Consider the following 22,140-nt stretch of genomic DNA (forward strand, 5'->3'; position numbering starts at 1 on the left):
CTTATTGTGATAAGAAAGCCATCAGTAAGTGATCGTAAACTAACCTAAGAGCTACCGACTCTGTTATACCTATTATATTAATTGTCGGGATTCCATTTAAGTATTTGGCGTATGGCCGCATTATAGATGAATACCGCGGCAGGGTTTACGTCGAGCAGCTCTTAGGAACACTGTCCGATGAAGTAGAAGATACGTAATGAAGCGACGTGTCTAAGCAACGAGAAGTTCACAGAGTCACAGTAGAAATATGTAACAGTATGGAAACTACCTACGAATGTTCCAAATAACACAGTCACACTAACATGCGCATCAACGAGGCCCCTAAGCGGTTTTCGCGGTGTTGCAGTAGCGACTAGCGAGTGTTAGTTTATAAAGGTCTTTATTTACCATAAGCTTAAAATCTAATACAATGGATACTGTACATAATCACTTAAAGAAAATTATTTTATATAGACTAATTACGTCTTTCTAAAATATTTAGATATGAAACAATATAAACTTAAGAATGAAATAAAAATAAAATACCTACCGGTATTAAAGTACAAAAATATTTCGCTGACTTTATGGTCATACAAGTTTTAGATTATGTACCTACTTAATTTATTTTTAAGAAGGTATAACAATATTACTTTGCAATATTAGTATTATTGTGACATAATAACTGAACATTAAAAACCACAATTAAATTGTTCAATACTAATCATAAAGAAAACAATAACGTAGTAATAATGTCGTTAAATTATAGCATTGCGTTAATGATGATATACGTAAGGCAACGGATTACAATACCTATAGGTCTATAATATTTCTTTTAACTTTGTATTTTATGGATATATCGTGTAGTAGACAATCAAGTTTAATCAGGAACTCAGTTGGGTTTGACTTGGGAGTTCTATAGACACATATGATTAGGAGTTTATTTGAAGGGATTTCTATACCACATCATTCAAAGGCTTGTTTCATCGCATGATTATCCAAAAAAGTTAGTCTGTTGCATGCTAATCTTATTTTGACGAGTATACAAGAGCCACCTCTTTGTTTTTCTTTACTATTTTTTACCTACAGTAGTTTGCAGCCATTTCATAATTATGAAGTTTAACAAAGTCTACACTTCCTTTTTCCAAGAAGGTTTCTGTAGAACATAAGACGTCCGGCTCTTTATCTTTTTATTTTAACTCTTGGATAGTTAGATCTAATAACTCTTTTTTGGATAAAAAACTGGCGATGTTTTGGTGCAATATTCGAAAAATAAAAATGTCATTAGACTCGAAAAAACTTATCCTTTTGTTGAATTGAAAAATAGAAGGGTATAGTCCCCTTTTTAGCATTCTAAACAGTATTTTCAATATTTGCCTCTTCATTAACGTTTTTCTTAATAACATTTTTAGCAAAATAATAAGGAATTGTCCCTTTTTTATGACGTATGTAACCATTGGTATTAAGCTTATCACGCACAATAAGTTTTTTTAAGCTCTTTAGCGTCAAGGTACATACGCTCGTAGTCGTTACAATCGATAACAAAGTTAATGGCTTTACATAAATCATGGTACATTAGATTTAATAAAGTGACAGTTTTTATACTCCCTACAAATAATTTCAATTCTTTTATTCAAAAGGATAGTATTCAAGTGTGTATTATTGGGGACATTTAGCACAATAACAGTTATATGATTCAGTCTGTCTAACAAAAGTAGCAGCTGTTTTAAGATTTTTGTCGGATTATTGTCATTTTCACCAAGGCATACAACAAGTTTGTCAGTTGTTGCTAAATTTGATTTTTCGCAATCCTTGACTATTTCTTCCGCAGATGCGTAAGGTTTTATAAGAGAAGCCCTGTGCTGCCCCGGGGCGTAAAAAGAATAGGGTAGTCCCAGGTCCAAGGGTGTCGTAAGAGGCGACTACGGGCTTTTTGAAAGTGGGAGAGTCACGCTGCTGTCTTATGATGTCAGCACAATCGGGCCAGACTCGTCCGGGTTACTTACCACACTCGCACAGAATACCGGCGTGAAGTAGCGGCCTATTGCCGCTATGTTTCGCATAGGTTAGTGTCGAAGACCGGAGGCCACCCCCCCCCCCCCCCCCCCAAACAAAATATGAGAGCGGTCCTAAAAAAGAAATTACCCCAGGAGGGTACCGGCTCTTGTAGAGCCGGAGAATCCCTCTCCGAGCATTCGCGCTCGGGCTGCCCCTCGTATTTCGGGGGAGGGCACAGTACCGCGTATGTCACAGGACAAACAGGGCAGCGTTTATTCCGGCACTCTTATTCAAAAGGCGTAGTCCCTGATTCATGGAAGTCAGCCCTTGTCCATCCGATCCCGAAAACAGGAGACAGTTCGGATCCGGCAAACTACAGGCCTATTGCTATTACCTCCCTACTCTACAAAATCATGGAGAGCATAATTAACCGCCAGCTCTTGGTATACCTTGAGGGTCACCAGTTGATCAACGACCGGCAGTACGGCTTTCGCCATGGTCGGTCGACTGGCGATCTTCTGGTATACCTAACACATAGTTGGGCGGCGGCTATTGAAAGCAAGGGGGAAGGCCTGGCAGTTGGTCTGGATATAGCGAAGGCCTTTGATCGTGTATGGCACAAGGCGCTCCTCGCAAAACTTCCATCATTTGGGCTTCCCGAGAGCTTATGCAAGTGGACCTCCAGCTTCCTCACTTGGCGCAGCATACAGGTCGCTGTCGACCTGCTATTGCTCGAATCCCAAGCCCGTGAACGCTGGAGTGCCCCAAGGCTGTGTGCTATCTCCCACGCTGTTTCTTCTGCATAGCAATGCATGTTGGCGGTGTCCAACATATCATATCAGACGACAGCACTGGTGATGCCATACACGGGCCGTGCAGGTCTCTCTCGGGAAAACGTCGACCAGTGCGGGAGAAACTTGTGTCTTCTATAGAGTCCTCTCTCGAGAAGGTCGCGGAATGGGGTAAGTTGAACCTTGTCCAATTTAACCCCCAGAAGACTCAAGTTTGCGCGTTTATCACTAAAAAAAACCCCATTTGCCGTATCACCGCTCTTCGAGAACACTTCCCTTAAAGCCTCGCCTGGTATCGGAATACTGGGTCTCGAAATCTCGAGCAATTGCCAATTCCGTGGCCATCTGGAGGGCAAAGCCAAACTGGCTTCAAAGAAACTGGGCGTCATAAATAGAGCACGGCAATACTTCAAGCCGGCCCACATTCTAGCGCTCTACAAAGCGCAGGTCCGGCCTCACATGGAGTATTGCTGTCATCTCTGGTCTGGCGCACCCCAGTATCAGCTCGATCCATTTGACCGCGTGCAACGCAGAGCAGCTCGAATTGTCGGGGACCCAGTACTCTGTGAACGGCTGGATCACTTGTCGTTGCGTAGAGACGTCACATCATTGTGTCTTCTACCGCATTTATCACGGGGAGTGTTCCGAAGAGCTGTTCAACCTGATTCCTGCCGCCGAATTTCACCTTCGCACGACACGCCACAAGTTACGATATCATTCCCACCATCTGGATGTGTGGCGGTCCTCCACAGTGCGGTTTTCAAGGAGCTTTCTTCCTCGTACCACGAAGCTGTGGAATGAGCTTCCTTGTGCGGTGTTTCCGGGACGATACGACATGGGTACCTTCAAGAAAAGCGCGTACACCTTCCTTAAAGGCCGGCAACGCTCTTGTGATTCCTCTGGTGTTGCAGGAGAGTGTGGGCGGCGGTGATCACTTAACACCCGGTGACCCGTACGCTCGATTGTCCTCCTATTCCATTAAAAAAAAAAAGAAGTCATTTGATAACTGGTGCACTTTGTTGTGCTCCTTGAGTACAATAATGCTGAAGAAAGTCCAGAGCATTTCTGCGTTCCATGTATGACAATTTTTGGAATGTGGATTCTAGGATTTGTGGTTCCTTTTTGTGTTCTAACACTAGTGGAACAACACAGTTTTGATAATGGGCTGTCGGGGTAACCTGATTATCTAGTATACTCAGCTGTTTATTTAAACCTTCAATTTCCTTATTTGCAGTTTCAAGATTCAGCTTAAGCCTTAAAAGGCATTTATTTTCTCAAAATTGATTCCTTTAGAATTCTTTTTGATGTCATTCCTTATACTACTAGATACTACTACCGCTTCGGAAACAAATGGCGCTCTGAGAGAGAAGAAGCGGCGCAAGAAACTCTCCCAGCATTCTTTTTTTGCGCTCTTTTCAATAAAAATATACAATAATGTACAGTCATTTCTATCGCTATAAAATAATCACAATCTAGTCCCAGGCTGTCCGATCATTTAGATACTCAGCAGTGGAGTAATAGGATTTACGACAGAGCCATTTTTTTTATAAAACATTTTTATTCATTTATAGATAATGCCTGAACAGTGGCTGGGACTTTATTGTAGAAGTGTATACATTTACCCTTAAAGCTATTATGTATCTTATGAAGCCAAGGTCAAAGATATTTTTTTCTAGTTGCATTATTTTGGCACTAACATCAATGAAATGGTCAGTTTTTACATTATTCTGACGAGCGTGGCTGGGTGGGGTAGATGTAACATAATGTCTATGATAATTTTTTGAAGCCCGCTTATTATTTAACGATGGACTACTCACTGTACTGTTTTTTAACAGATAAGGCTGACTTAAGTTTTTAAGGAAGTGAACTTCCATGGTTAATTTACTAATTTGCTTTTTCAAGTCGTTGTTTTCTAAAATGGAGTTTTACCTGTGCACTTTGTAGTTTATCTTGGAGTTGTTTAATTCTTTGATTTGTCTCTAGCATATTTAATGATAAACTCGAGATCTGATATTCATCAAGTGTATCGTCATCTGTTAGGTCTTGTGAGTCATCTAGACTACATCGATAGTTAGTGTTTGTTTCAGATAAAAGGATTCAATATTCCGAGAATCGCTTATTTCCGATAACGTGACTTCATTTTTGGTTCGGATTCTATTTTCATTATCCAGTGGTTGCTTTTTTCTTAGGGTTATATTCAGATTGTCAGAATCGGAGGTAGCTGCTAGATTATTGACGAGTTGTTTATGTATGCAATGTTTACACATGCAGGACCTTTTTTTATCATTAGACATTAACCGATGCAGTTTTTCAGAGGATCCCGCACAATCAAATTCATATCTTTTGTTACATAAGACACAGAGAAGAGTGTCTTGTGACTCCACACTAGATTTACATGTAAAACATGTTACAAGAGATTTTCCATCACGCCCTGTTCTCTTCATTTTTATCTGTAGTAAACGCACTTAGTACACTCTAAAATAATTATAGTAGTTATTTAGTGCTTATGTAAGAGTAATACAGCAATGTAAATTAATAGAATACAGTATTAATATCGTCACGTCACCTAAAGGAGTATTGCACATAAATTATAATTAAGTATGTATGTGTAAAGTTAACTTTTGTTTGATGAGTGCGCGCGCATAGACCGTTTCGCGTAGTTATATTCGTTGCCTATACTTTTGAAGTCAGCAGAACAGACGACAGTTTCGTACACTTTCAACCAGCAAACATTTATAATTATATGATTCAAAATTAATTGTAACAATAACACAAATAAAAATTAAAAATATATAAAATACATTTGCGGATGGGAATCGATCTCGGTTCCACTGCAATCACTCCTGTGCAACGCCACGAGGATCGTGACATAAAATTTGAAAACGTCGTTCGGTATTGCATAAAATCTATCACGCTGCATAAAATGTATCATTTAGCTGAGTCAAATGAAGGACACTTGAATTTTTGCAACCAACAGTAGGTACTTTTGTTTAGTTAAAAATAATATTTGATCTCTTATTTTAGTTACTTGTCTTTGAATATATTCACGTCCACAGCGTCAGATATTAATCTTCACTCGACTATTAAATATAGGTATTTATTGAAATAAACGGAATAATTGATGCACCCAACTATGGTCAATTTACTGCGACCCGCACTCACATAATTGTTTGCATAAAACTAACCAAAATATTTACTATTTGTTAAAATAACTTATTGTACAGTTAATTGAGTTGTAATGATCATATATATACAGTTTTTTGGTTCTGATATTGGATTATAACTATTTTAAATTTGAATCAAACACGGAGCTTCACTTAGCACTGTTTACGACGCAACGACGCGCACGGACTATGCAGCCCTGGAGAATCCGTCCCTGGGCGTCTACAATTAGGGCCTGTACCTGATAGTGGTTGCCCAGGCTGCCCCGCGTATTCTGGAGGGGTCAAATCTGCGCTGACTCGGGGCAAACAGAGCAGGAGGCTCAAACACTCGCTGTGGACTTTTGCAACATCAGGGGGCTTCGCTCAAATTTAAATGCCGTCCACTTTCACCTGGAGACGGCGAAGCCGGCCCTGCTCTTTTTAACCGAGACACAGATATCCTCCCTGGCTGATTCATCTTACCTTTCATACCCGGGGTATAATTTGGAACACTCTTTTATACCACGGGCTGGCGTATGCGTTTACGTCAGGGAGGATGTCTGTTCTCGACGCCTGAGTTTTCTTGAAGGACAGGACCTATCCATCATCTGGCTGCGTGTAGACTGCGATGACCATCCGCGAACCTACGCATGCCTGTATAGGTCCCATAGTGGTAACGCAGAGACTGACCGGCTCCTCGAACACATCCAAATGGCTACATTCCGTGTTTGAGCAGATCCCCACTGCAGAGATCGTGTTTCTTGGCGATTTTAACGCCCACCACGCCGAATGGCTAGGCTCACGTACCACCGATCATGCAGGGAGATCTGTTCACGACTTCGCCTTAGCACATGGTCTGACGCAACTGGTTATTGCGCCAACGCGAATCCCAGATGTGCAAGATCATACATCTTCACTGTTGGACCTTCTGTTGACCTCACATCCGGACGGCTACCAAGTTTCCGTTGATCCTCCTCTGGGATCGTCGGACCACTGCCTGATCCGGAGCACCATGACGATCACGCGCCTAACACGGCCCCGCTTCATAGGCTGTCGCCGCGTCTGGCACTATAAGTCAGCAGAGTGGGACGAGATGCGGTGCTTTTTTGCATCCTACCCGTGGAGGCAGATCTGTTTTTCGCCGGGAGATGCCGCTGCTGACGCTGTTGCAGGTGGTACTGCAAGGTATGGAACTCTTCATTCCATCCTCCTCTGTGCCTATCGGTGGCAGGTCCCAACCATGGTTTGACCGCTCCTGCAAAATGGCCTCTCGCCGAAAGCAGGAGTGCTATCAGGCTTGGGTCAATGCGGTGGTATCTAGGATGTGAATTCCAGCGAACTTAAAAAACACTTCAATCATGCCTCCAGGTCCTTCAAAAGAGTTATTGCTGACGCAAAGTCGAAACATATTGGCGGAATTGGCGAGAGACTTGCACGCCTTCCCTCGGGAACTCGTGCGTTCTGGTCGCTCGCCAAGGCTGTCCAAGGAAACTTCTGCCAGCCAGCCATTTCGCCACTTCACAGGGATGATGACTCGCTGGCCCATGACGCGAAAGAGACAGCTGATCTCCTGGGCTCCCTCTTCGCGTCCAACTCGACTCTGGATGACCAAGGTGCACCACCACCGCATATTCCGCGGTGCGAGTCATACATGCCGGAGGTAAAAATCCGGCATGGCGCCGTGCTAAGGCGCTTCCTACCTTGGACATTCACAAATCAAGCGGGCCCGATGGCGTTCCCCAGATAGTGCTGCAGACATGTGCTCCGGAACTGGCGCCGGTCCTTACCCGTCTTTTCCGGCTCTCCTACTCATTAGGCGTAGTCCCGAAATTATGGAAGGCGGCTTTAGTGCACCCGATCCCTAAGAAAGGTGTACGCTCAGATCCGTCCAACTACCGCCCCATTGCCATTACCTCCATTTTCTCCAAAGTAATGGAGTCGATCATCAACCGCCAGCTCTTGGGATACCTCGAGGGGCACCAGCTGATCAGAGACTGCCAGTACGGTTTCTGTCGGGGTCGCTCAGATGGTGTTGATGTCTTGCATACCTCACCCATAAATGGGCGCAAGCAGTTGAGTCGAAGGGAGAGGCGTTGGCGATGAGTTTGGACATAGCGAAGGCCTTCGATCGAGTGTGGCATAAAGCGCTTATAGCGAAACTGCCATCCTATGGGCTTCCCGAGAAGTTGTGCAAATGGGTCACTAGCTTTTTGGCTGATCGGAGCATCAAGGTTGTTATCAACGGTGCATGCTCCGACCTAAAACCCATAAACGCTGGTGTCCCGCAAGGCTGCGTGCTATCCCCTGCGCTGTTTCTTCTGCATATCAATGATATGCTGCAAATCAGCAATATTCATTGCTATGCGGATGACAGCACAGGGTATGCTTCCTACACCGGCCGTGCCAACATGTCCCGGGATAGCGTCGACGAGAACCGGAACAATTTTGTGTCTGAAATCGAGACTATGCTTTGCAAAGTCTCGGAATGGGGCCGACAAAATTTAGTCCAATTCAACCCCAAGATGACACAAGTTTGTCGTTGCCTCACCTCTCCCCATCCCGTGAGCCTCTTGCCCGTTTGCCCCCTCTCATATGAAAAAAATCCTAAATATGAAGTATTTGATTAATGGATTTTTTTATTTAAATAGTATTTTTTTCAGGTTAGTTCGAAACACAGTATTATATGAAATTTTAATGGCTTTATTCTGTATTGATTGAATTTTATCGTAATTAGTGTTGCAAGTGCTGCACCACACGGAGCATATGTAATGCATGGCCCGACAAGACTAGAATATATACGCATTTTAGTGTTGGAACTTAAATTCGATTTTCGGTTCAGCACAGGACTGAGAGCGTTAATTTTTTTAATACCTTTTACATGAAGAGCATTTGTATTTTGTGTCCAGTTTAGCTCATTGTCTAGTATTAGACCCAGGTACTTTACCGTAGTACTCCATGGGATAAGTTGACCGTCTATTCTTAGTGTACGAATCGGAGATGAGCGTTTACGAGTAAACATAATTGCTTCCGTTTTAAGAGTATTTATTTTTAACTTCCACTTGGTGAAATAACTGATAAGTAGTTCCAGTTACCACTGAAGGCGTGATAGTATAATATCAATGTTATCAGAAGACGTAAAACAGGCGGTATCGTCTGCAAATCCAGCGAGGTGGGTATGTGGTTGCTCTTTGATGTCATTTAGGTACATCACGAATAAATAGGGCCCTAAGATCGAACCCTGTGGTACACCGGCTGGTACAGGTTGTGGGCTCGATATGACATCACCTATGTGGACTGCAAAAGAACAATGGAACATCGTGTGAAATAAGTTTATGAATGATTATTTTCCACATTGAAGGAAAATAACTGATACGAAGACAGTCATTAAGAATTTTTGTTAAAAGTACTTTCTGCGGTAGGCTTTTCAGTAATTGATTATTTAGGCCATCAATACCTGGAGCTCTACGATTTTTAAATTTTTTAACGGCTTTAGCTATTTCTTTTGGGATAATGGGCCTCAACGGAGAACTACAGTTTGGTATATAAAGAGAAGTATAAGCTTCTTCAACAATTACCTCAGTAGTAGGAGAGTTTACACAGCTATTTGTGAGTTTCATATTATCGTAAATGGCATCGGCAAGTACTACGGCAAGCATTGTTCTAAAACATTGGAGGTAAACCTATTTTTACGGCATCTTAAAGGTGGAATAATCGTAGGTTTTGCACTTCACGATATCACTACGCGCCATAGGTCACTTGGATTATCAATTTTTTTAAGTTTGTTATTCCAAATTTTATCATTAAAATTTCTCATTGATACTTTAATGCTTTTTTGTAGGTTATTAATTTCGGAGCATAATATTTTTTGATAATTCTGTCAGTTTCTTTAGTAGCTAAAGACCTTACTTTATTCTTATTCTTGATTTTAGTAGTTAGTAGAGACCCCATTTGTAATTGTTTGCTAAAATCTTACGCAATGTGGGCCCTCAGCCTGAGAAACGAACACAGTACCGTCCTTGACCTTGATGTCGCGTTTGGATTATTTTGAAAAAAAATTATATAAAATAATTCAAAAAGCATATTGATAAGACCCACGTACATAATTTAAATATACTAATAAACTATCGAAAAAATAAGTTTTGTGTTGATAGTTATCATAGCTTTATGATAACATAAAATAATTCAAATAAAATAGGTTATTTAAAAAAAATTAATACATCGAGATTTATTTTCGTAATCGTATTTTCGTAAACTGCCATAACTCAGATTAAGAAATCAAGATAAACATGTCAAAATAAGGGAACCGTAGTGTTTGTAGAAGAATTTTAAGTAGATTTTCAAAAATTTTAGTTTTAAGAATATAGCGCCTTAATTGACACTCACGAAAACGATAATTGCCCCGTCTAGACATGTTCGTGGGACTGTGGTAGAAGTGAAACTTCAACGAAAAAAGTTTAAAAACAAATATTTCAAAGTTTCCCGTCAATTCAACGAAAATATTATTTCCAAGAAAACATTAAATAAAATATTGTTTAAAAATATTACATCATCTAAATAGACTATATACATTTACGGCAGTACGGCAATACTCAGACTATCTATTACTTGAGATAAAAATCGTAACTATCGCTGACTTTTCTGTCCCAATAAACTTATCGAGGGTTACTCACCTTATCCGTACACGCTGTCTGTCAATGGCACGACGTAAAACTTACCAGCGATAGAAGTTTGTATGGAAATTGCAATTGACGCGTCCCAATATAAGGCGATAAGAATAACTTATCGGGTATATTGGGACAGCAACAGATTATTGACAGCTAATTACTGACAGTATAAGGTAGTAATTTATCTCTATCCGCAGATAGTATATTGGGAATGGCCGTTTGACACTGTATAGCCATCACACATAGACTGTGCATAAAAAAACTTACGCTTTTTTATGATACGGGCGTATTTTTCCGGCAAGGGTACCCCTCCACAACGCCCCATAAGGAACTTCGTTTCAAAAATACAGTAGAATTGATAACCTCCTCCTTTTTTAATGTCGGTTAAAAAAAATTACATGACAACCCAATTGCTTCAATGCAGTGAAGTAACGTGTATGGAAGTATTTTACCATCAAGGCTGAGTTTCCATGCTGGTACATATTACTACTGTGACAGAGTGTTGCATATCTCTGTCGTCACGTCAGTGTGTGGTGAGCTATATACTTACGGCATCCGGTTGTAAAGCTTTTCAGATAGGCCGGTGGTGCTGCAGGTGCCGAAGGTGCCGGAGGTGGGGGCAATGCAAGGGGACCCGAATTCCTGTTCGTGAATTACAAAAGTTAATTTCATTGAAAATAAAATGTATCACTTTACATGTTGTACAAATTAATAGTTTTTAAGATTTAATAAATCACACACTTAAATAGATTGTGTGTAAGAGTTCAAGGATATATCTCACAATCACAATCACAAAAAAACAGTTATTTACTCGACACCTTTGCCTTTAAAACAAGACCAACATTGAGCCCCTTCAGAACGTACAAACACCGTTGTTTTACAAATTAAGGTGAATTTTTCTAACATAAAAATAAATGTAGCTGCCGACTGGTTGGGTTTTATAATGAACCCCCGATTGATCGATGAAAAAGTTCATAGTTACTATTGGTAAAGTTATATTACTACAATGTATATTTGATAAGTCATTCTCTCTTTAGTTGTTCAATTCGCTTCCTATTCGATTCTCCAATTCGATTCCTTATTATACAATGTAGTATGTAGCACTTTTCTTGTTCATTAAGGTCGAATTACATGATCGAGCGGCCGCACTAGTATGTTGAGCTTGTTTAAGACGGGAGATAGGACATGTTTTAGTTATTTATATTGTTGTGATTCAAACATGCTTTGTTTTATTAAAGGCAGCAGTGGAAATATGTTAATGTAAAAACGTACTGCCCCAAGTTCGTTATGTAAGCGTACCTACACACATACACACCTACCAAATAACATAATGTCCCCACGCGAGTGTAAAATACAATTTTGTATTTCAACTGCATTTTTATTTATAATATACAAAGCATGTTTAATACTCAGCTTTTGTATAATTTGTCACAATCCTGCCACTTATGTATATATCCAGTATGTATATTATATTATAACTCCCTTATTCATAATACTCTGCTAACTTAAAGCATTGCTAATTCTCACTCTGTCTTCTTCGATTAACCTAAGTCAGAATGAGAAAAAACACTCCTAAGCGGCTGTTTAAGGTTACCGGACCATTATGAATAAGGGGGTAAATTTTCAACATCCCTTATGGCTTTTTAATGGACCCGAGCACAATAGTATAGAGTGTTAGCCAATGTCATAAGTTCTAAATACGCTGCGTGAAAAGATACGCAGATAAGACAGAACCAAAGAATATGTAACAGTACCTACAAGTACAGAAGTGTCACTCCGCAAAGTCAACTAAAAAAAAATAACAAAAAAAAACCGACTTCAAAAACACTATTTCAAAACATAAGATATAATATGCACTAAAAAGTATAAAAATAGTTGCGTATTTTATACAAATCTAATACTAGTTACAATTATTGTAATTTTTGGAGTCGGTGTCATCCAAGATAGGTTTGTAACTACATACATAGTTATAGGTGAGATGTGCTTGAGTTGAGAGGAGGCGAGAGCGATTCGCGGCGGAAGGACACCGATTCCAAAAATGACAATAATCGTAACTAGAATTAGATTAATTAATTAGATTGTATAAAAATACGAAATTATTTGTTATACTTTTTAGTGCATATTATATCTACTGTTTTGAAATTGTGTTTTTGAAGTCGGTTGTTTTTTTGTTAAAATTATTTTATTTTATGATATTTAGAAATTTGAAGTACTAAACTAACTAACAATTTGGCTAAATATGTATAAATGTACTAAATTTTTCAATGTAGCAATATCCGGATACCATAAAAAAAATCGGCCGAGTATCGTTAATTTGCTCCTAAGAATTGAAGAGTTCCGTTACTTTGTCATGGATTCCGTTGTGAGAACCTAACCAAACTCTCACCAAACTATCTTTAAGTATATCCTTTCGAATATAAAAAGAATCATCGAAATCGGTTGGCGCGATATTGAGTTATTCGTAAATTTATCATCCACTTTGCTATACGTATGTATAGCAAATTTAAGACTTTTATGGTTTTCTCATGGATGCCATTGTCAGATCTTGACCAAATTACAATGGGACCACACGGGAAGCACCAGCTTTCAAATTAAAAAAAGAATTATCAAAATCGGTTCACCCAGTCTAAAGTTTCGAGGTAATAAACATAAAAAAAAAGTACCGACGAATTGAGAACCTCTTCCTCCTTTTTTCAAGGCAGTTAATAAATATGTAGCTATCATGAATGGTAATTTCACAATAACAATAATCACTTTAAATGTGAGTTTCGAAGTCTTTAAAATTTAAATTTGGATCGCAATAACCTTAATATGCTTTGCTTTATTTCTTTCTCTATCTTTAAAAGATCGTTCGGACCGGCGAAATAGGTGTCTAAGTAAGGACTCGTGACTCCTCACTGGATAGCCACGTTGATTTCGAGACAGGCCTGACAGAACCTTCAATAAAGACGTAGAACGAGCACTAGAGGGCGCGTCAGTCCACCGCAGCACGAGGTGGACGACATGTGACCACACGAAGGTCCTACACATAATACTGAATGACAAGTAATACTAAATGATGTACATGATCACTGTTCAATCACACTATTTTAAAGCATTATAAAAATACAACTTACTTTAAAGGTTCGACCACTTTCTGTTCTGTTGGCTGGTGTGTTGAATCTAAGTTTGCAACTTGCTGAAAACATATAATATCTGACTTTAATATATTAATTTATGGTTCATTAATATCGTGTACTGGATCGTGTATAGATATATCTGCATTTATGTGGAAATATCACCTCTTCTACACTATTTTGTAAGATCATCTTATCGTGAGATCTGTTATCCAATTGACCTTAAGCCTTAGTAATCTATATATGTATATAAAAATGAATTGCTGTTCGTTAGTCTCGCTAAAACTCGAGAACGGCTGGACCGATTTGGTTAATTTTGATCTTGAATTATTTGTGGAAGTCTAGAGAAGGTTTAAAAGGTCAATAAACATGAAAATTCTCGTAATTAAATAAAAACAACAATTTTTTTTTCCTTTGATGTGTCTCGCGTTGTTCAGAAATCAAATTGAAAGAATAGTTTAAAATGAATTACTAATTAGAATCTTTATATCTTTCCAACTTTCTCAGGAGGTACAAACAAGCTTAATTTTAGCTACCTATAGTTGGTAGATTTAATGTACGATTTAATATTTGATAGGTCTGAGAATCGGTCGTCATCTATTTTTATTCCCCAAAAATTTTAATTCCTGATTTTTTTCTTATTACTTTATATGGCAATACAACTGGGTCACCTAGTAACTTGATAAATGTCTGATTATATATGGAACTTTGTTAAACAGTCGTATGCGATTCCCCATAAAATAACGACTTATTTATTAGATATAAAAATAATTTACACAAATTATCTAGCCCAAACTAGGCATTGCCTGTAGGTACTATGTATGGGGTGCAATAAATAAAAAGAAACAAACATCCATATTCGTCATATAAATGCACCTACCGGGATTCGAGCCGGTTTTCATGAGTCTCAGACACTCCACAAGAAGATGGCCAATAATGAATTCGCCAGTAACAGGGAATAGGGTTTATTTCATCAAAATAATTACTAGTATGGTCTATACATTGATACCATATAATAGGAAGGTCATACATCGACATCTAGATTTGACAAACTGTGTGAATGCATTTTGTACTGCCTCCTGAGAATAAAACTTTTATCACGTAAAAATTGACCAAATCACGGAAAACATGGTAGTGCATTGGATCAAGGTCTGGCGAATATGGAGGGTGATGAAAGGTTTCTAATTACAGTTCCTGTATAGTTAAAACGGTTTCTCGTGCTGTATGAGGTCTCGCTTTATCGTGGAGCAATAATGGTGAAGATCGATTCATGAGTCGGGGTTGTTTCACTGATAGTTTTGCTATCACTGCTCGATTCGATTTTAAAATAATGTTCCAAGTCAGGTTTTCAGATTAATAAATATAGATAGATAATTATTTCTCGTGCACATTACAAATAGGAATATCTTTAATACATTGTACTAAATAATTTTAATAATATGTATTTTTAATTTGACATCTTTATTAAAAGACCCCTAGTACCTAAGAATGACATATTATTGTTATAATTGGGGAATATAACTGTCTTATTCTTCGTAACTCTATGTGAATTTGTTAGTGGAATTACATAATAGCGTCAATTTAGCTTGCAGTTGAAGTAAATCCGCACACTTGTTCCCCACATTGGCGTGTGGGGCAGGAACTATAGCGGCCGTGGCTAGAGACCTCGATCTCTCAAGTTTATTGACAGTTCTTAAAGCGTATTGCAATAAATCATTTAGTATTTTTTTTTGTATTATATTTTTTAATATACATCCTACAGAGTTACTTGTCCGTGTTGTTGAACTACTACTACCAGTGAACTACAACTAACAACACTTACCATGTCATCATTTTTGGGCGACACAGGGACCCAGTCGGAGGCCTTTTCTCTATGCTGTGTCCCCGAAGACACAGGAAACTGTTTTGTAAGTTCTTCCTTGTTAGCTATGAAGATCGGGCTTGGTTTGACCGCTAATGGAACACCACCCTGAAAATATGACAATAAAATACATTCAAAATATTTTATAATGAAATAACCGATAATATTTGTCGCAGTAGAAGATTTGCAAGTATATACCAAAAACCAGTACAGCTTGTCATTATAACAACTTGAGGAAGACTTTCATTTAGTTGTTTTAAGTGTCTCACGATTATTTTGTTAAGAGACTGAAAGAATAACTTAAAAACTACAAATTTCGATATGAGATTGCAAAAAGACCAATGTTAAAAATATTGTAAATAGCTTTGGTTTTGCAGCACAAAGAAACGGTTCCATTGCTCCATTACTGTCATCATAACATAACATATAACACGGATCCTTTGGCACATTACACTCTATATTTTCTTCTTCTGGTTTCATCTCACAGTTCTCAGTAAGAGGTAAGTGGCACTATAACAATTGTACAATTTTTCTAAGTCAACTGTTTAGGTAATCACCGCGAGGTATACATTGTACCGTCGAGCGAGCTCTGAGCTCTGCTCACTGTCAATACTGGGAACCAGCCGCCTGGCGATCTTCTAAACAAACTAAACGGCCTTGCTAGTTAGTTATATATTGCGAGTCGAGTGTAGCTGGAGAAATTGAAGCTCCTGGGCAGCAATTTTAAAAATATGCCACGAGTCTTTATGATCCCTAGATAACGAATTGTATCTTAAAAATAATATAAATTACGGTCAATTCGTTTATTATTATTATTAAACTCAGTCATATAAAGCGGGCTTCGTGAATGAACAAAGTCACGATCAGAATCTAGGAAATTTGTTACTGCTGAGATCATTGACCGCAAAGAACACTGTTCATGTATCTTAAACAAAAAAGACACGCACAACTTATACAAAGAGTTAGTTGGATAGACAAACAAAAGTTTTGTATTATTTTGGTTAATTAATGAACATAGAATCCAAATGTTTTAAGTTTTCTTTAGCTTTGGATAATTATGGATTTCCGCAAAATAAAACCTACTTCAATAAATATTTTTTTTGAACAGAATATAAACAAAGGGAAATTATCAAAGGAGAGTAAGGATTTGGACGAGATCATAAAGTGAAAAAGACAGTCGAGGGTAACTGAAAAAGATGTGAATGGGAATTCCTTCGTCAAGTCCACACTCACAAAGAGAGCTGTCTCTAATATGCAGCTTAGCCAGATGGACGGGGGTACACGCACACCTAGCCTTATATTTATATTATTATTATCTTTATATTATTATCTTTGATATTGCAGGACGAACGAACGAATGAACATCAGCGTAGTATTTCCCTTTAAAATAACTAGTATTTTGCCAATCCGTTTTTTAAGATGATAAAAGGCTGTCTTGCGATAGGAAGTAAATCATTGGGGTAAACCGTGTAGCGGTCCATACTTCTAGTATTAGTTCCATTTTTGGCGCAAAGGTCCACCGTTTCGTTGCCTCAAAATCAAACCTTCCAAGACAGCTATGGGTTCGCCAGAGAATACTGATGCTTGGGCGGGAAATTGAAAAATTAGGATTACATTGTGAAATTCAATTTTTCTTAGGTAATTGTGATAATTCAGTAACTACTTCAGTTTGTCTTTTCCTGGAAGGAGGGGACAAATCCATGTCCGTAGGGGATGGAATATTATGCGAGTTTTGATCAGAAGCATAACCTCCCCCGGGATCGAGGGGAGGGACGCCACCGATCATATGTACACTAAGCAATACTAATTGAAAAACGAGATTTCAAAATATGACACACTATACTTATATAACCGCACTAATTACTAATTAGATAATCGTCAGAAATTAAAATGCATCAAACACACACGAAAAGTAAATTAATAAGAAATTGCCTTAAACACTTGTTTCACGCACTTACCCACGGCCCGAAACCACTAGATTCATAAATTCAGTTAAATACCTATAACTAAATATGATTATTTGTTTCAAGTATCATAAAACATACTTACTCTTATATTCATAACTATAGGTGCCTTCTCCTTAACTAAGAATGGATGATGGAATGCCAATGTATCTTCATTTTCACTCATGTTGTCATCGTTGGATGACACGGATGATAATTCCCCGAGGGCTTCCTTCTTTGACAGGTGTTTGCAAAAATCAGTCAGCTCATCTACCGACTTGCCTGTACATATAACATATTTACTTATGTTTATAAGGATCTAAGATATAAGACCATTCGAAAACATCATCATCAAGATCATCTCATAATCACACCTGCCTTACAGACTGTAGTGAGGTGGGCACAGATTATGGACCTTATTTACCATACAACTGGCTACTTGCACTAGTGAAGTAACTCGAATAGATTGTTAACAGTAAGAAGCAGCATACCTCCTGATTGTATGGCGGCCATGACTTGGTTCCTCGTGTGAGGAGGCAGCACCGCGGCTCCCGCGGGCACGGCGCCGTTCTTCAACATGTTGATGGCATTCCTCCTCGCCACCTCCAGTAATCGCTTCTTTTCACTGTCCGCCAGTTTAACACCCGTCGGAGATCTAATTAAATTAAATTTTTTTCTCCCAGTCAATATTTTTTCAATAAATAGACAAAGTCAAGACTGGACTTACTCCATGGCATCTGACGGTGTCCATTATTCGCATCACTAAAAAAGTCATCGCGACCTTATTTTGCTTCCGATCTATAGTCAAGGAACTGACTTAACTTAAAATAGATTGGATCTAAATTAAACGATCTTAACGAGGACAGAACATAGTTAAACCTGTGAGGCTAGTTTTGAAGGCCAGTGTTGTTAACAGAACAACTCTTGTTTTATTTAGCTTAATACTTAAATTATGTTTTAAAGTTTATTAAATATTCATTTTAACATCGTTTATAATTTTTTCCAGTCAATTTTCATGAACGCAGTTTTGTAATATGTCTAGCCGGTTAGCATACCCACTCATGATTTATTTTAAATTTTTCCTTTACAGTCACAGAACGACAAATTGCGAAGGCTTACCAATTATCATCCCGCGACTATGTTAACTAAACTGCCAGCTATTTACAGTAATAGCTACTTCAATGATATCAATAATGAATACTAGTTTAAATTCAAATGCCGTCTGAATAAGTACTTGTACAAAGCGTAGCATATTATAATAAGCTCATATTACCTTGAGCGTCGCCCCCTATGTCTGGGCGATAGCCTCTGCCTGTGCCTGTCCGAGGTGGACCTGTGATGACTCCTGGAGCCGGACCTGGACTTGCGTTTCTTGGAGTCGGACCTGCGCCGTGACCGCGAGCGTCGTCTGCGGTGGCTGGAGCGGGACCGGGAGCGGTGCCGACGACGGCGAGATGTGGACCGAGATCGGGAGCGCCTGGACTTACTGGGAGACCTTCGACAGAATAACAGTGTTGTTATATTCACCAACATTTATAATTGTACTAGTTATTTATGCAACTGTTGTGTAATAAGGGGTATTAAAACACGAATGTGGATTTATCTCACGAGGCGAAGCCGAGTGTGATAATAGTATCACATGAGTGTTTTAATACCTTATTATCAACAGTTGCATATAACACTTTATCTACACCCAGAATATGAATCCTCTTAAAGATTCTGAAACAGTTAGCTTACTGCTAACATTAAAACAGCCAGTCCTAGTAGTAACCTAATATCATCCATTACTGATTATATACAAATAAACTAAGTGTTAATGAAACAATTATTTATTTTAGTAGTAATTTACATTTTGTATAATGCAATAATTAAAATTCACTTTCAGTTCTTTTGCAGCGTTTAAAATGAATCGCTCAGTTTTTGTAAACAAAAAAATAAAAATATCGAAGAAAAATCGCGGGGATTCGAATAACCTACTTTTTTACGGCCCACGACGTCCTTAGTAGTCGTAGTGTGGAACGCGCGTAAACGAAAATGTTCTTTTTTTGAAATTCATACAGATACCACGTATCGAGCAATAAGAATGTGGCTGTTTGTTAAAACTCTTTGAGCATGAAGGGATTGAAAAAAAAAATAGGAGTGGTGCAACATTACAACACTCGTTTGGATGATGTAATGGTTATTAGAACATTGGGTGTTTTAATGCTGGCAATAAACTAACTGTTTCAGAATCTTTAATAGAGGATTTAAAGCATGGGTGTAGATAAAAATATTTTGCTCTACGATCAAGCCAATTTTAATCCTATACTTAGATATAATTATTATATTAAGGGTTAAAGTATGACATTACCGATCTGTACAAAAATATATTTTTTTTATTTAAAATATTTATTTAACTAAAATAATTAACATTATTGTCTATACGTTGCTGCCATCTAATAGGAAGGTCATTTATGCCTTTGCGATAGAACTGTGGTGATCTAGATTCGACAAACTGTTTGAAAGCATTTTGTATTGCCTCCTGAGAATAAAACTTTTTATCACGTAGAAAATGGACCAAATCACGAAAAACATGGTAGTCCATTGGATCAAGGTCTGGCGAATATGGAGGGTAACGAATGGTTTTTAATTACAGTTCCTGTATACTTAAAATGGTTTCTCGTGCTGTATGAGGTCTCGCGTTATCATGGAGCAATAAAGGTGAAGATCGATAAGTCGGGGTTGATTCACTGATAATTTTGCTATCATTGTTCTGAGTTCGGCACAGTGGACATCTGCCGTTATTGCTTGACCAGATCCGGGAAAGCTATAGTGAATAACACCATGCTGAGACAACCACACAGTTACCATTACCTTTTTATTGGTAAGCTTTGCTTTAGGACACTGTTGTGGCGTTTGACCTGGGGTCTGCCATAAGGAATCCACCTTTCATCGCATGTCACAGTTAGATCCAATATTCCTTGATCAATCGCAATCGACACAGAACTAATTGCACACATTTTCCCACAAGTCCCTAATATTGGGAGTGTTGGGTAACAGCAGTTCCTCAAGAAATAAGCACTTATAATATTCTTAAAAACACTGGGTTAGTATTCAGTATTGAAGTATAGAAATCACCTTTTTCTTGATCTGCTGCGATCCCTTTGAGAACATTTGTGTGTTTTATCTTTACTCTTACTTTTTTTCCGCTCGTCTTCCGCATCAATTCTAAAATGATATAAAATATGTTAAGACCCTTTAAGAAGAGTATACATTTATTCTGCCAGCTTTATCCTGCACCACACATACTATACATACATGATAAAGATATCAATATCACAATATTAGAAAGCAGAATAATCAAGAAAACTAACAGTAACATAGCTTTCTGCTTAAAATTAAAACTTCTTTAGTTAAGTTACCAACTTCTCTGAAACGACAGAAGCGATTTGTATGAAATTTTGTGTGCATATCGGGTAGGTTTGAGAATGGGCCAAAATCTACTTTTCATACCCCTTAATGGTAAGGGTTATCCACCCCTATTTAATTTTTTTATTTTATTCTGATTCAGCTTTGAAAAATACATACAACTTCAAATTTTGGCCCTTTAACGATCTACAACTATTTTTGTATCTCGATTTTTATATTTTTCTGTTCCATCCACAAATCCGCTATAGAGTTGCATGATGGCAATCGAATACAATAAGAATTGCAGTACTATATATTGGAAGGTCTGAGTATCGGTTCATTTATTTTTTATATCCCAAAAATATATATAATTATTGATTATATTTTTAATTACTTTATATGGTAATACAACGTTTGCTGTGTCAGCTAGTATACTATAAAATTTAATAGAACACTTAACAGACAAAACATATAGAGGTCGATAATTAAAAGGGTTTCGAAAATCAACAAACATCCTACTAATTAAAAAACAATACTAAGTACTAATTATTACAAAGTCAAATATACTTTATTCATTTCGGCTTTAACCAAGCACTTATGAAATTACTCAATTTGAGCTTATGAGAAGAACATACAACAAACTCAACGGGCACTCTTCTCAATCAAATAGAGTATTTTACAATGGCTGTAATATACATAACAAATTAGTTTGTAAGGTGCTGTATCCAATATATGAACTGTGATTGAATAATATAATTTCATAAAAAGTAATAAAGAATATGCTGTACTTAAATATAAATTATCGTATATATTAGATGCATCAACATTTAGAGCTAGAATTCATTGTTTGTGTAAGGATGTTTCGTGAACATGATGGTCGTGATTACTGTCATAAATGTAATTCAAATATTTTTAGGATTCCAAATCACTTATTGAACGTAAAAAACTACCACCCATTCAAAATAGACTGCCTCAGACCTGAGAAGAATGGGCACAAGAAACTACGCAGGCTTTTTATTGTAAAGATATGGATTACAATGTAATATAGTACAATAATCATTTATAATTAAAGAACCTGAGATCGTTTGCTTCATTCCCAGTCTGTGGTATCATTAAGGAAATTGTATATGTAATAATAACCTTTCCCATAAAAACGTTTTTTAACATTTCTTTTAAATTTCGTAACACATATGTTTTGTACATTTTCTGGGATCATATTGTTAAGCATATACATCACCCAATAAAAGACTTACTAACTTGA

The 22,140-nt window shown here is 37.9% G+C and overlaps 1 protein-coding gene across 4 annotated transcripts in view; it reads right to left on the reverse strand.

Moving 5' to 3' along the window:
* The window catches only part of LOC126975193 (protein Son), a 46,462-nt gene that overhangs the window by 21,233 nt on the left and 3,089 nt on the right, over positions 1-22,140 (reverse strand). For all 4 annotated transcript variants that reach the window (XM_050822959.1, XM_050822960.1, XM_050822961.1 and 1 more), the window contains exons 2-8: positions 20,610-20,699; positions 18,766-18,987; positions 17,984-18,147; positions 17,599-17,774; positions 15,511-15,657; positions 13,689-13,750; positions 11,123-11,214 (exon numbers count right to left, since the gene is read on the reverse strand). In XM_050822959.1, coding sequence (XP_050678916.1) covers positions 11,123-11,214; positions 13,689-13,750; positions 15,511-15,657; positions 17,599-17,774; positions 17,984-18,147; positions 18,766-18,987; positions 20,610-20,699 — 953 coding nt within the window. The remainder of the gene's footprint in view (positions 1-11,122; positions 11,215-13,688; positions 13,751-15,510; positions 15,658-17,598; positions 17,775-17,983; positions 18,148-18,765; positions 18,988-20,609; positions 20,700-22,140) is intronic.

The sequence above is a fragment of the Leptidea sinapis genome, chromosome 35, assembly GCF_905404315.1.
Source record: "Leptidea sinapis chromosome 35, ilLepSina1.1, whole genome shotgun sequence".
Classification (NCBI taxonomy): Eukaryota; Metazoa; Arthropoda; class Insecta; order Lepidoptera; family Pieridae; genus Leptidea; species Leptidea sinapis.